Here is a 13,561-nt window from a genome sequence, read left to right on the forward strand (position 1 = left end):
ATATTTATTCATATGCCTTTAGACTATTTTATTCTTCTTGGTGTTGAATTTTATTAGTACTTTATTTTCAGAAATAGCTCAGAAATAGTTAGATCATTGAGAAATTCTTCTGTAGAAGCATTGCTTTCTTAAAATAGCCAGGATAGTTGTAGACATGAAAGTGCCACAGCTAATCCCAATTAGTGCTTCCCTGCTACTCCTGATTGAATAATCTCTCTTGACATTTAGTTACTCTTACAGAATTTTGGGCAGTGGAACTGGTGTCTTCTCCATCTGCTTTTTGCCAAATTGGGGTATTTTATAAATGGTTGGGGGAAATATTAGGAAGAGATAAGCTAAAGATAGATCAATCTTTTAAGAACACAGCATACTAAACAATGTATTCATCAGTAATACAATCAGTTGTCCATGAATCTTGACTCTTGGGCTCTATGCATGTTTTCAGGTATTGAAAAGATTCCCATTTTTTGAGTTTTACAAATAGAGTTCCTGTGTTTGTGGCACTTGAAATAAATGTCTGCAGTGGACTACAGACTTTGGTTGCCCTTGCTGTTCAGGAGATAAACAGTTTTGCGTTGCCTTCTTACAAGGTAGCCATGTCATTTCCTGCCAGAGGTAGGAGGAATAAATGCATTCAAGACATAAAGTTGTAAGGTGCTATTAGAGTTCTTGAAACATATTTGCTTGTTACATGTTATTGCACTGTAAGTCACTACTCATCCCTAAAGGCTTTCGGTTTTTTAGATTTGGTTAATTTTTTTAGTGCTTTATCCCATTAATAAAAAATATTTGTATTCAACACATGAATGATTCTGCAGACAGTATTTTTTCTTGTTGTCGTTACCACCATCACAGAAAAAAAATAAATATTTGCAAGGCACACAGTTAGACATTAGTCAGTGTTTGCACTCACAGGGAACATGCTCTCCAGCCCCACTTTTTTAGTGTGTACTTACGGTTTATTACCACTAAGTTGTGTTAATAACCCCACCCTGGCAAGGCTTGAGATATTGTAAGATGAGGGACAAATTGAGTCTTTTTTTCTTTTAGGTTGATCTTTTTCCTCTTATCCAAGACCTGCTTAATGCAATGTGTAGTTGTACTGACAAAATCAGTGTAGAGAGGGTGTAAGTGGGCTTTCCTTTTCCTGCCCTCAGCATGAAAATTTCCTGCCCCCCTCTTTTTGCCTTTTGAAAAGAGCTTGCCATAGGCTTGCTATATTTTCAGTTAGAGGAAAACATAGTATTCCTTTTCAGCAGTTTTCATGTCATTTAAACCATTCCTATTTTCTTTTTCCCCCAGATGACATTAAAATGGTTCTTACTGAGTGTGAAGACTTAACTTAATCTGTTACTACTCTATGTGGGAATTGAGAGTAAATGCGAAATTATTGGAAATGTTTCAGAAATGTCACATCTTTTTCTTACAACCTTCTGTTAGTGTTTCAGTGTTAATCTGTTTTTACTAGGGTGGTGTTCCCTGGTAGCATACTTTTACTTAGGATCATGCTATATATATACCTTGCAACTCTAGCAATATAACACTGTTAAAATAATGATGTAGCTACATGCTATGATTATTTTGCTAAGAAGATGGCACATTATACATGGTTACCAGAACTGTTTCAGGTTGTTTTTAATATTTCAACTTTTCCTTTGGTTTACTTTTGTAAACTGGTACATAATCAGTGTGTTGAATAACATTATTATGTTGCTTTTAGCTGAATGTTTTGCTTTTTTCAAAATTGAGGGAAACAAACAAAAAAAAAGACAAAAGCTTAGTATGTTTTTATTTAGAAAACAACAATATAAGTATTTCTAATCTCTATTTTAGATATTATAAACATAAAACGTATAGAGCTTTGTACATAATAAGAATGCTTGCTTTTTGGTATTTGTATTTTGTGTGTGATTGAACTGTGTGTAAGGTCTGTAGCAGCAGTGCACTTCCCTACTGTTTTAAGATTCAGTATTACTGTGCTGAAGAAGAGAAGCATGTAGTAGTCTAGTCATTGTGTCTTTCATTGGTTATTCCTTTGATACTCTGCAGCCACTCAATTTTGTGAATACTGGTTTTGTGCTCTTGCAGAGAGCACAGCTTGCAGAAGAAGCTTTTGCAGTCATTGGTCTCCCTCTAGTGGGAAGAAGGCACTTCTGAACTGATTACTTTAATGTGACAGTGGTGACAAGTCATACTCCTCTGGCAGTAGTTTCTGAGTTTAGCTTGAGTCAGAAGCAATGAATTTGAAGACTGCCTGTTCGTCCTTTGATCTTGTGAACGTTTGCATAGTGTTGCTGTTATGATGCTGGCATAAACTGAGGCAGAAGTGAATTTATTGACTTGATAAACTTGTTCTTTCATGCTTTTTGTAAATTTAGTTTCCCATTTAACTTAAAAAAAAAAAGTGGGCTTATTCATCTGTCTGATGGGAAATTTTAATAAGGCATCTGTGTAAATTCACATTCTGCTGACAGGTTCTACCTGCACAGTAGCTTTATTTATTGGAGAACTTTATTCAAATATCAGGGATTCATTTAAGCTGGCTTTTGGTGTCCTTTAATGAGGAGAGTTTCTCTGTTTAGATGGTGAAAAAACCATCCACTGTTGTGCAGTGTGATATGTCAGCAGTATGAGTAAGCAGCACAAGTGCCCGATTCGGCCTATGTGCATAGAAGTAAGTGAATCAGTTGTTTTTTCAGTGTCTCTTTAGACCAGTCTCTGTTCATGTGTGCTGCATGTGTGAAAATCTGATGGTCAGGCAGACGCATTGTTTTAGGAAAAACTCCCAAAACTAAGTAACAACAAACGGTCCAAAAGGCAAAAACCCAAACAGCAACCAAAAACCTGCCCCCAGCCCAAAAAGCAAACCTCCCCACAGTTTCATTTAATTTTTAGACACAAATTAAACACTCTGGATTTGCTCAGGTTGGTACCAGCAATTACAGCACTCTTAGGTACAATAAACATAATATGAAGAGAAAACCCTGTTTCATGTTTTTTTTTACTGTTCTGTATATTAATATTTCTCGAACTGGGCAATTGAAAATTACTTCACTGGAAAATTAAATAGTAAATTGAGATATTTTACAATTCAAATTATGTATTAATGAAAATGATTTTGCAAAATCAATAGCTTGTAGTGAAATTATAGCGTGTTTTAAGAAATTGAAATTCTGACATGTAAGTACATGCTGCAAAATCATAGTGTGTGTAAATGCTTCAGCTGCTTCCTGCAAAAACTTAGATGTTTGTAATTTTCATGACAGTAATTGAGTGACTGATGTAACTTAGATGAACTCTTGCAGAATTAGACCTTACTGTTGTAGTTTTGATCACTTTTATGATGTTAGTTAAAGTACTACCTCTGTGACATCTTAGATTTTCGAAATAGACTGGCTGCACTGTTTTGTAGAGCAGTATTTCTATTACAAGTCATGAGGATAAAAGCTTAATGTCATTGAGTGTATTTGGACTTGGTTTTCTGTTTTACTTAACTGAATGCTTAGATTTTTTTTAGAAAGAAAAATTAAAACTTGAGGTTTCCTTTCAGAACTTTCATGTCGTGTTATGGGCAGATTTTGCACTGGCTGCAATGGTGCTATGTTGTCTTCATCATTTAAAGGACTCAGAGGTCCTTTAAACAGAGTATGATGTCAGCCAAGTGTTCCACATGATTCTGTTGGAACTGCTGATGTCAGTGGGATAAAGAAAAGGGTCCCACAGATAATTGATCTAAACCCTCTAAATTCTCTAGTATAGCAAGGATAATGGTTCCTCAGACATTAAATTACATCCAGATAAATCAATCCAGCTGAAAGGCGGTGCTGCTTTTTTTGTTTGTTTATTTTTCATTTTTGTTTTTAAATAGATTGCCTTGTATTTAGTGATTTGACCTCTTCAGTGTGAGCTGCATAGCTCATTTTTAACTTTTTACCCTCCTTTCATTACAGTGTATGGGTTCTCTAAAAAGTAAAAAAAGGCTGCAGATACTAGCAGTTAATCAAAGGTGAATGCTTTAGGTGTGGGATGATTTTGAAAAGGTTGGTAGGGAGTTCTACATGTTATGGAAAGGGAAGATGAAGCATAAAAAGCCATGCTCACCATTGCCATACTGCAAGGTGTCATGTCTGGAAATAGTCTTGGATTGTATTTTTCAAGTATTTTATTTTGTCTTCTGTATCTCTTTCTACCTTCAGTATGTTTGAAAAATGTGTTGTATGTGCTAAATATAGGAAGGGATGTCTGTACCGTTCCATTATCCACACTGTGCTCAGCAATGTTTTACTGCTGTTATAAAAATCCATTAGAAGTAAGAAATAAGAAGGGAAAGCGTGCTGTTCTTCATTGTTGAAAGTGTGGATTTTTGCCATGATTTTCTCTTATGAGAATTTAGAAACATTATGGCTGTTCCATTCTCACATGAAAGATTATTATTCCTTTTGCAGATGGAATTTATTTATTAAATGGATTTTAAGCGTGTTTCAAGGATAAACCCAGACATGATCTTTGCATATCCTTTAGGTAGAGCTTATAATAGCTTTATGAGGACAGTGTTGCATGAAATTACAATAAAATTATTTAAAAAATAATCAGTCTTAAATCTTCTGCCATTTTAGAATAGCAGTAAAGATTTTGAAACCCCCATATTCTTGTTCCCTATTTGAAGGTACATCAAGATTTTTAAAGTGGAATTTTGATTCTAGGGAAATTCACTTGAAAACTCATTGAATTTTTGTCATTGTTTCATTTTACTAATGAGACTCCTAGTAATTTTTGTTTTGAAAGCTTCTTTTGCAGCAGTAAAGCTGGTTTAAGTATTTTCTGGTTGCTTACTCTTGACCCTTGTGGTGCAGTTTGCTTCCCACTTCCACCCTTATTGCTGTTGCAATTCTAGGGAAGAATTGCAGTTCTAGGGAAGGAGATGGGGGAGCTGCATTTGTAGCTGGATAAAAAATAACTTTAAAATTGTTGTGTGTTTTTAAACCAGTTCATTAAAATGATTCGTGCTCTTGTGGTGCTTTTTTTATTCCTCTGTTAAGAAGGTGGAAGAAAATATATATATATTGGTACTTGTACCAGATAAGATAAATTAATTAAAGCAATGATTACAGAAAGTAATTATCTTTCTTGTAAGAGGGGTTGTACATTTAGTTGATGTGTTTATTATATTCTTCCCCTTTAGATTCCTTCTAAACACAGTTGACTTTACCTGTAAAATAGTCTAAGAGTGCTCATTTTAAATTTTACAGGTTTTGAAACCACTGTAACCAGTGTATGGGACTAGGGATTGCTGCATCCAAATTGAATTGCTAAGAATTCTGTAAAATAACAAGTCCTCTCTAAAAATTAATCCCTTTTTTTTTTTTCTTTAAAAACTGTAGGCTTTAGTTGTATCTAAACAAGTTTATTAGGTGAGAATCTGTTAAGTATGGAACTTTTACATTTTAGTACCATGTCCCTTTAGAATAACTAGCAAAGCAGCATCAATTGTAATGCTGTTTGTGGAGAGAATTTTTTTTCAGGCTATTAATGCCTTTTAATATATGTTACCTTTGGCAGCCTGTTTGAACTGTTTGTACAGTTTGTATATATAATGTATCAGATTAAATTCTTTTGAAGGCACTTGGGTTACAACAGTTACAGTTATACCGAAGTGGTGTTTAGAGAAAACACAGATATGCATTGAAATAGACTTTTTACTATACTAGGCTTTCAAAACAGGGGCAAGTAATTAGTCTCCACTGCACTAGGGGAGGACAAGCAGTTACAGAGTGTGTTGTTGCTGCTGGTTATATAGCAAGTTTTACTTGGAATACTGACTTTAATTAAAATGTCCTGCCCTTGTTACACCAGGTATGTATATTTTTGGTTGCAGGAAACTGATAGCTCTTCAAAAATAAAGACCTTATGAAAGTTGTGGGTTATCTTCTCCAATGCTGTTTTTTTTTAAAAAATGGCACATTCATGATCCCTTGACTTGTTTTTTTTTTTTTTATATTAGGACATAAGAAAGCCATTTAGAGTTTAAATAGTTGCAATATGTTAGTCCTTTTCTTTTATATAGTGTATGTAACAAAAATTAAAATCTACATGCTGGTTTAGTGTGTAGCAAGTGAGTGAGTCATCAGATACATTTGCCACTCCTCAATTCAATACTGCCAACCCCTCAAACCTCCCCCCCAAAAAATCATAATGCTCAAACTTCTGTTTAGTTGCTTGTAAAACTGGGGCTTAATTATACTTGTGAACAGTGTATCTTGACAATTAATGACTACAAACAGTCCTCATTATATTTTATTGTACTTAAAACATTGTTTGTTAGGTTGGAATTTGGCCAGTAGGGGTTCTTCATAAAGTCTGGCTGATGTGTTTCTCTTGATGTAACAGTACAGTCTTGTTATTTCAGAGCATTGAGCTTTGTTTAAAAATTAATAGATAAAGTAGTGCTTTAATCTTCCAAATCTAGGTCAGAAAGACAACTTGTACCTTAGTTGTCTTTAATCAAGCACTCCTAAGTCGTGCTGTAGTGAGGTATGTTGGTCAGTCTGTCTTGACATTGTTTTACACTTTGATTCATATCACTGTCATGGTTGATAATAAGCTGAGCTTTATCATGTTTTGCTACAAGAAAAATACGGTATATTATCTCAGTATGTGTCATTCTACTTTAGTGTTACGTATTTTTTTTTTTTTTCAAGATGTTGAAGAAAACCATTTTCAGGCTTTTTTAAGATAGCCTGACTTCAAATGGATGTTTTGCAGTGGTGGAGATGGCATTCAGCTATTCACTGCCTTAGAACAGTATGGACATTATTGTAATTAGATAATGAATGCATGCAATAGTTAAAGTGGTTTCCCATCTTGTATTTGTCAGTTTTTTGACAAAGGCATCCATTTTGGGTATTGTCATTGTCCTCTGTTTCAGCTTCCAATATCTAAGACATGAATCCCACAATGGTTGCATGAGTTTCCTTGAGCTTTGTGAGACCTTCTATATGTTCTAGCTAGGAGAATGTCATGTAGTAACCAGCTCTAAATCACAATTTTGTTTTGTTTTGTTTATCCTTTGGCCTGTCTTTCCTATGGCTTGCTTCTTTAGTGTAACTGTCTGGAAGAAAAGTAAGCTCTTCTTTTAAAGTAAAAGTAGGTGCAAAGAGGAATAAAAGTTCTTTGTTTTCTAAGTTACACAGTCAGTGGTTTGTTTGCCAAATATAAATAGGCAGAAGATAGGAAATGTGTTTATCCTGTACTCTGAAGTCTTTGGTATGCTCTGAGTAACTGAACGCTTACACCCAAACAGACTCTTTATTGAGCTCTTATTAATATATGAACTGCATAGCAATATTCAATATATATGTATTTATGTATACTTGAAATGGGTTTGTTATACATTTAAAGGAAGAGAAGAAATTTAATGGCCATATTTTGGCAATAATTCAAACAGCATGTTTTACTTCTGAAGAATCACGTTCTTAAATGACATGTATTTGCATTTTTTTTAAAGGATAATATTCAAAAATCAGAAGCTTTGAAAAGGGAAAATAATGATTTGAAGAAGAAGCATGATGAGGCTGCTTCAAAAGTTCTCCAGCTTGAAGAAGATATCATGACTGTTACTCAGAAAGCCATTGCAAAAGAAACTGAGTTAGACAGGTACTTAGACTATTGTTCCTTACCTTCCTTATTTTACTTTTTTTTCCCCAAGGTGTTTTTTTATACTAACAAATTATGTGTGGGTTTTCTGTATTAATAGTTCTCTACCATTAATTTTTCAATGTTTTAGTCTGAAGGATAAACTGAAGAAAGTGATGCTTGAGAAGGAACAACTTGAATGTGTGTTAAAGACAGAAAAGGATGAAAAAGAACTTTATAAGGTAATTTTATTACTTATACCTGTATACACTGGAATGAAGTGGTTTGAAATAAAGGTAATAATGTTTTATGGAAAAGCCTAATAAATTGAATTTGTTAAGGAAAAAAGGAAATGGGTAACTTCTGTGAACATATCTTTAAGATAGTTATAGATGTTCTCATATAAAAATGAATGAGCAAAACAGCATCTGAATTCAACCATGGTATAAAAAGGTCTTTAAGAAGGAGAATCAATCACCAAATTGTTAAAGCTCAGACACAGTAACAAAAAATAATAGATTCCAGTGAGAAAATTCTTTAGTTATACAGTGCATCACCCAGTAACTGATCATCTTTAACAGACTTTTTCACAACTAAAATACTTCCTAGTCATTCAACTTCTCTCTGCAGACTTTGTTTTCTAAATCCCTCTTCTTGAGCCTTGTGTATAGCACTGAGAAGCTTTAGTAGGTTCTCTATTGCATTGCTTTTTACTATCTTGGCTGATTTCTTTTGCTGCTATTGAAATACACCCATATATAGAATATAATACACTGCCAGCCTTCCTGCTCCCAAAGCAGAAAAAACTTGAAATCCTTAGGTTGTATGAAATAGATCAAGTGTATTTAAAAGATTATTTCTGTTCCTAGATTATAAAATTTCAAAGCATCTTTTACAAGCATGGAATCCCTTTGTAAATAACACAGATCTTTTGGTCTGAGTGGAAAACACTTGAGTATAGGAGCCATTTTGCTTTATTGTAGGTAGAGTTGTTGAAAGTAGTTTGCTGTCATTGAAAACTAATTTTCCTGATGTAGACTTGCTTGCTTAGATGACTGTGGGCAATTACTGGTAGAAGTTTAACTTTTCTTTAGTTTTCTTCGAGTAATTTCTCTTCTGCTAGTCCTTAGTTGTCCAGCATTTGTGAAGAGAGGAGTGAGTCCTGAATAACTTAATTTGATGTGGAGAGAAATTAGGGCTTCAACTTCTAGCTGTAGAGTGGTGCTGTTGTTAGGTGACCATGCTGAAAGAATTCCAGCCAGAAATGGCTGGAAGGGCAGTGATAATATCAAATGTTTAATTTTTCTCTTTACCGGTTCTAATCTGCCTCAAGTTAGAATATATTAGAATTTAGTGAGCACATAAATAGACAGGTGAACAGTAGTTCTCCTAACGTGGAAGAAGTTTGACATGTTTTAGCATCATTGCAGATACACTTGAAGAATACAGAAATAGAAAACACCAAACTAGTAAAAGAAATCCAGACGTTTAAGAATTTGGATGCAAACAAAGAAAACATGATATCGTATTATAAAGAGGAGGTTGGCAGATTACAGCTCTTAATAGCTGAGAAAGAAAATATGAAGAAAGCTTTTTTGCACTCTTCATCACACAAGGTAAGCAGTACTAATATAATTGGCCTGATGTGAATAAACTTATCTATTATTGTATTTGCTTGGCAAGAGAAAGGAGGAAGTTGAAATTACCAGGGTATAGGCTAAGAGGCATGAGGATTATGGTGTTCTCTGTAGATGCAGAAAATGGTGAAAAGACTGAGCTCTGTTCTAGTTTTGCACCTTTTGAGCTTGTCAAGGTCTCACATGATGAACCGAGATTAACTATGTGTGAAAAGGTAATTTTTGAGTTCAGTAGAAGTGGTGTGTTCCTGCATTGCTTTTAGCTTCATGAAAAAGGAAAGTAGGTTGAGGAAAAAGTTTGTAATGTAGCTGTGTTGAGACTGTAGAGGGTGATGGAGAAGAAAAGAGGGGACATGGAATGGCTGCTGGAGGGCTTGTTAGATGAATGTACCATCAAGCTACAGTGCTGACTGCAAGCTCTTCAGTGACAGTAGGGTCTCGAAGGAAGAGGTGCCTTACAGCCCTGTGGTTATCAAGCTGTGTGGTGTATCAGAAGAGTGAAATTGCTCAAGAACTCATATTTATGCTGTCCATGGTCCACATGGGGTTACTTCAGATGTAGTTTGGGTGCTATGGATGCCTTTATTGGGTTTGTGTTGGTTTTGGTAGTGGAGTGGCTTCTGTGAGAAGCTGCCAGAAGTTTCCCCTGACGCTGCCAGGCACTGCCTGACAGGGCCAATGCCAGCAGTCTGCAAGGTGGACCCACCACTGACCAAGGCTGAGCCTGTGGGTGACGATGGTAACACCTCTGAGATAATAGATTAAAGGAGGGTGTGGGAGAGGGGAAAACTGAGTGAGAGGAATTGCAGCTGAGAAGAGTGAGAACATGAGAGAAGGAACTCTGCAGACATCAGGGTTAGTGAAGGAGGGGAAAAGGTTCCAGGTGCTGGAGCAGGGATTCCTGTGCAGCCCATGGTTAAGATCATGGTGAGACAGGCTGCCTTGGGGAGGACCTTGTGCTGAAGAAGGTGGATGTGCCTGAAGGAAGCTGTGACTGTGGGAAGCCTGCACTGGAGCAGGTTTTTTGGCAGGACCTGTGACCCCACAGGGGACCCATGCTGGAGCTGTCTGTTCTGAAGGACTGCATCCTATGGCAGGGACCCCACACTGGAGCAGAGGAGGAGAGTGAGGAGTCCTCCCCCTGAGGAGGAAGGGATAGCAGTGATGTGTGATGAACTGACTGCAGCCTTCATTCCTCATCCTGGCTATGCTGCTGGAAATGAGGAGACAGAATCTGGGAGTGAAGTTGAACCTGAAAAGAGAGGTTGGGGTCTGGATATGTTAGATTGGTTTTATTTCTCATTATCCTATTCTGATTTGACTGGTTAGATTAATTTAAATTAGATTCATTTTTCCCCCAAGTTGAGTCTGGTTTTGCCCATGACAGTAATTGCTAAGTGATCTCTCCCTATCCTCATGATAACCCACAAGCCTTTTGTTATATTCTTCCCCTTGTCCAGCTGAAGAGGGGAATGGTGGAGTGACTTTGGTGGGCACCTGGCATTCAGCTAGGGTAAACCCACTGGATGTTTTTTTCTCGTGATGTGCATCATCCTGTTCCATTTCATCCAAAAGGAATGCAGTTTCTGTGCCCTGAGGTTGTTTTCTGATCTACGGTGTAGATCAGATTTTCTGATAGGAAATAATGAAATTGACTGGGAGTTTTGCTTTCCAAATGTGCTCTTCATCCATATTAGAGAGTCAGTTTACATATAGCCTTTGAGGCCAGCATGGGAAAGTCAGATATGCTGGCATCTTTCTTGTGTATCTTGCCAGTCTTCTCAGAGAAAAGCAACTTGGATCTCCAAAGACTAGAAATTGTTTTAAAGTAATATGAGTTATGATTATATTATTTAAGTGGAAAAGTAGTGCTGTTGAGGATGGACATAGAGTTGAAAAAGGGCATATTATCTTGCTTTAAGTTATATCTTACTTTAGTCTCATTTCTGCTGTTTTGTTTCTGAGTGTGTTAAACTACTACTGTGTTTTATTTTGAAGGGAGTGGATATGTATCAGTACTGAAGCAACCAAACTTTTATGTCGTCTATTAATCTTAAAGTGCTTTTGATGTTTCTGGTAGAATCATTAGTAGTTTTATCTCACACTGTGAAACTGCAGATATTTACTGAAATCTGTTACCAGTGTATCATGTGCTGTCAAAATAGCTAGGAGACAGGACTTCAGGGCATTTACTTGTCTATCTTCATAAATTATTACAAAATGTATTACTATTCCTTTTTTTTAAGAAAAAATTAAATTATTTTTTGTAATCCTGGCTTTCTCTGAGGAGTGAGAGGCTGGTAGTTCAGCTTGGTCAGTTGGCTCTTGGGTTGCTCTGTGTGCTTAGTACTGCATGCTGCAGCTTGCTCTTCATTACTATGTGTTCTCTCTTTCCTCTGGAAAGCTTGTTGTACAAGAGTTTGGGAAATAGAGCTGTGAGAAAAACATCCCAAAGCTGCATTAAAGTGTTTTACATCAGCCAGTTGTAGGCACTGTAAAACCTCTTGCTCTGTTGTTACCTTCAGTGTGTTTCTGTGGGATGAACTTTGCTTCTCTTGCTGGAGTTCTACAGTGATAAGAACGTTGATGTGGAAAACAGTTTGCCTTTATTTCATAGTAAAATAAATTGGCACATCATTGCTGGCAAAGAAGACAAGTGTGGGAAATAGTACTTGTGTACTTGTTCAGTACTCTGAATTGACTTCTTGATATAATAGTTTTGCTAAAGACACCAGGAAAACTTGGTTTTTCTTTCAGATGTTTCTAATCCCTATACCAACCTCTATTTAAGCTTTGAGTTAAAAAATGATGAATTCTCTTCCATCTCTTCTCTTTCCTAGGATGAGGCAAGTCTTTTGAAAGAGCAGCTTCGGAAAGCCGAAGATCAGATTCAGGCTAGCAAACAAGAAGCTGTTCTAATGTCAAAAGAGCTGAGTGATGCAGTAAACGTGCGGGATAAGACAATGGCAGATCTTCACAGTGCACGTCTGGAAAATGAAAAATTAAAAAAGCAACTTGCTGAGGCTTTAGCTGAACTCATAAAAATCACAGCTCTGAAAAATGAACAGGTCAGTAATCTATATTTATAAAACCTTTACTGAAACTTTACTGAAAATAGGTTTCTGGGTGATTAGATAATTATCAAATAATAATTATAATTATCAAAATTCTCTTTCAGCACTCAATATATTACCTTAAATCAAGTGCATGTTAGCTCATTTGGAAGTTTGGTCAGAAAGGAGGTTTCTGCTATTACTCACATCTACTTCTCCCCACATTATTTTTACAAAATAATGCAGTACCTATCTTACATTATTTTGAATCCTGTTCCTGTCTTAATTCTGTTAAGTGAGCCACAGTAGCATTAAAAATTCATTCAAATAAGAAAATGTATTGGTAGAAACATGAGTTGTTTTATAATGTTCTTTTCTCATTGATAGATTCTCTCTGAATTCTTGTAAGTCCTTCCAGTGTTTGTGATCAAAGTTAATTTGCTTTAAGTACTTACAAGTACAAAAACATTACTGTAATGGAAATTGCCTTGACCTTAGTCTTGGATAAAAATATAGTGAGCTAATATATGTTTCATCTTTTTGATTAATGTGAACTTTATCAAGGATCTTCAGTGACTGCAGCTGTATTGCATTTACTTGCAACTAGGATTACTATGTTGGTGTAACTGTTAGAAGAAAATATATTGAGCTGAACACAGTTAAAATAATACTGTAATATTATTGCACCCAAAAGAACCATTATATTTAAAATGTCAAAGGATTGCATGTTATTTTCTCTCAGTTTCACTTGTATACAGTGTGTTTTGAAATGTATCATGAAAGAAGTAGCGAGTTGTCTGAATGCCTCAATTTACCAGGAAGTATCTGAGCATGGCCTGTGCCTGGCTGCTGGATGTGTTTTGTGTGGCTTGTGTATCAGTGTTGTGGCCCAGTGGAACCACTCCCAGGTGAAATCTAGAGTGTGAGGGAATAGTTGTGGACTGTGCGCTTTTGCTCTGTGGCTGTACTTGTCTGTAGGATAGCTGGAGCACCCTCTGGAAGGTGTTCAGACTTCTCCTGTACATTCAGAATTTAGGTACACATTAATGACCCCATAAAAGAAGAATCTCCTTTACCTGCCTCTGGTATTATACCAGCAGCTTTTTACATCCATCAGTGTGTCCTGCTTGGAATGAAGTTCAGCCCATTTTCTGTCTCTCTCTGTGCTCTACTGCTTGTACTATTCCTTTCTTTCCCACAAAGAAAATAGGAGCTTCAGTGCTTACATGGAGCATTACG

At 36.1% G+C, this 13,561-nt stretch overlaps 1 protein-coding gene across 3 annotated transcripts in view; it reads left to right on the forward strand.

The window, feature by feature from the left end:
- TAX1BP1 (Tax1 binding protein 1) overlaps nt 1-13,561 on the forward strand; it is a 54,883-nt gene that overhangs the window by 24,747 nt on the left and 16,575 nt on the right. For all 3 annotated transcript variants that reach the window (XM_033511892.1, XM_015617860.3, XM_015617861.3), the window contains 4 exons: nt 7,505-7,653; nt 7,784-7,874; nt 9,063-9,248; nt 12,110-12,337. In XM_033511892.1, the coding sequence (XP_033367783.1) occupies nt 7,505-7,653; nt 7,784-7,874; nt 9,063-9,248; nt 12,110-12,337 (654 nt within the window). The remainder of the gene's footprint in view (nt 1-7,504; nt 7,654-7,783; nt 7,875-9,062; nt 9,249-12,109; nt 12,338-13,561) is intronic.

This window comes from Parus major, chromosome 2 (genome assembly GCF_001522545.3).
Source record: "Parus major isolate Abel chromosome 2, Parus_major1.1, whole genome shotgun sequence".
NCBI lineage: Eukaryota > Metazoa > Chordata > Aves > Passeriformes > Paridae > Parus > Parus major.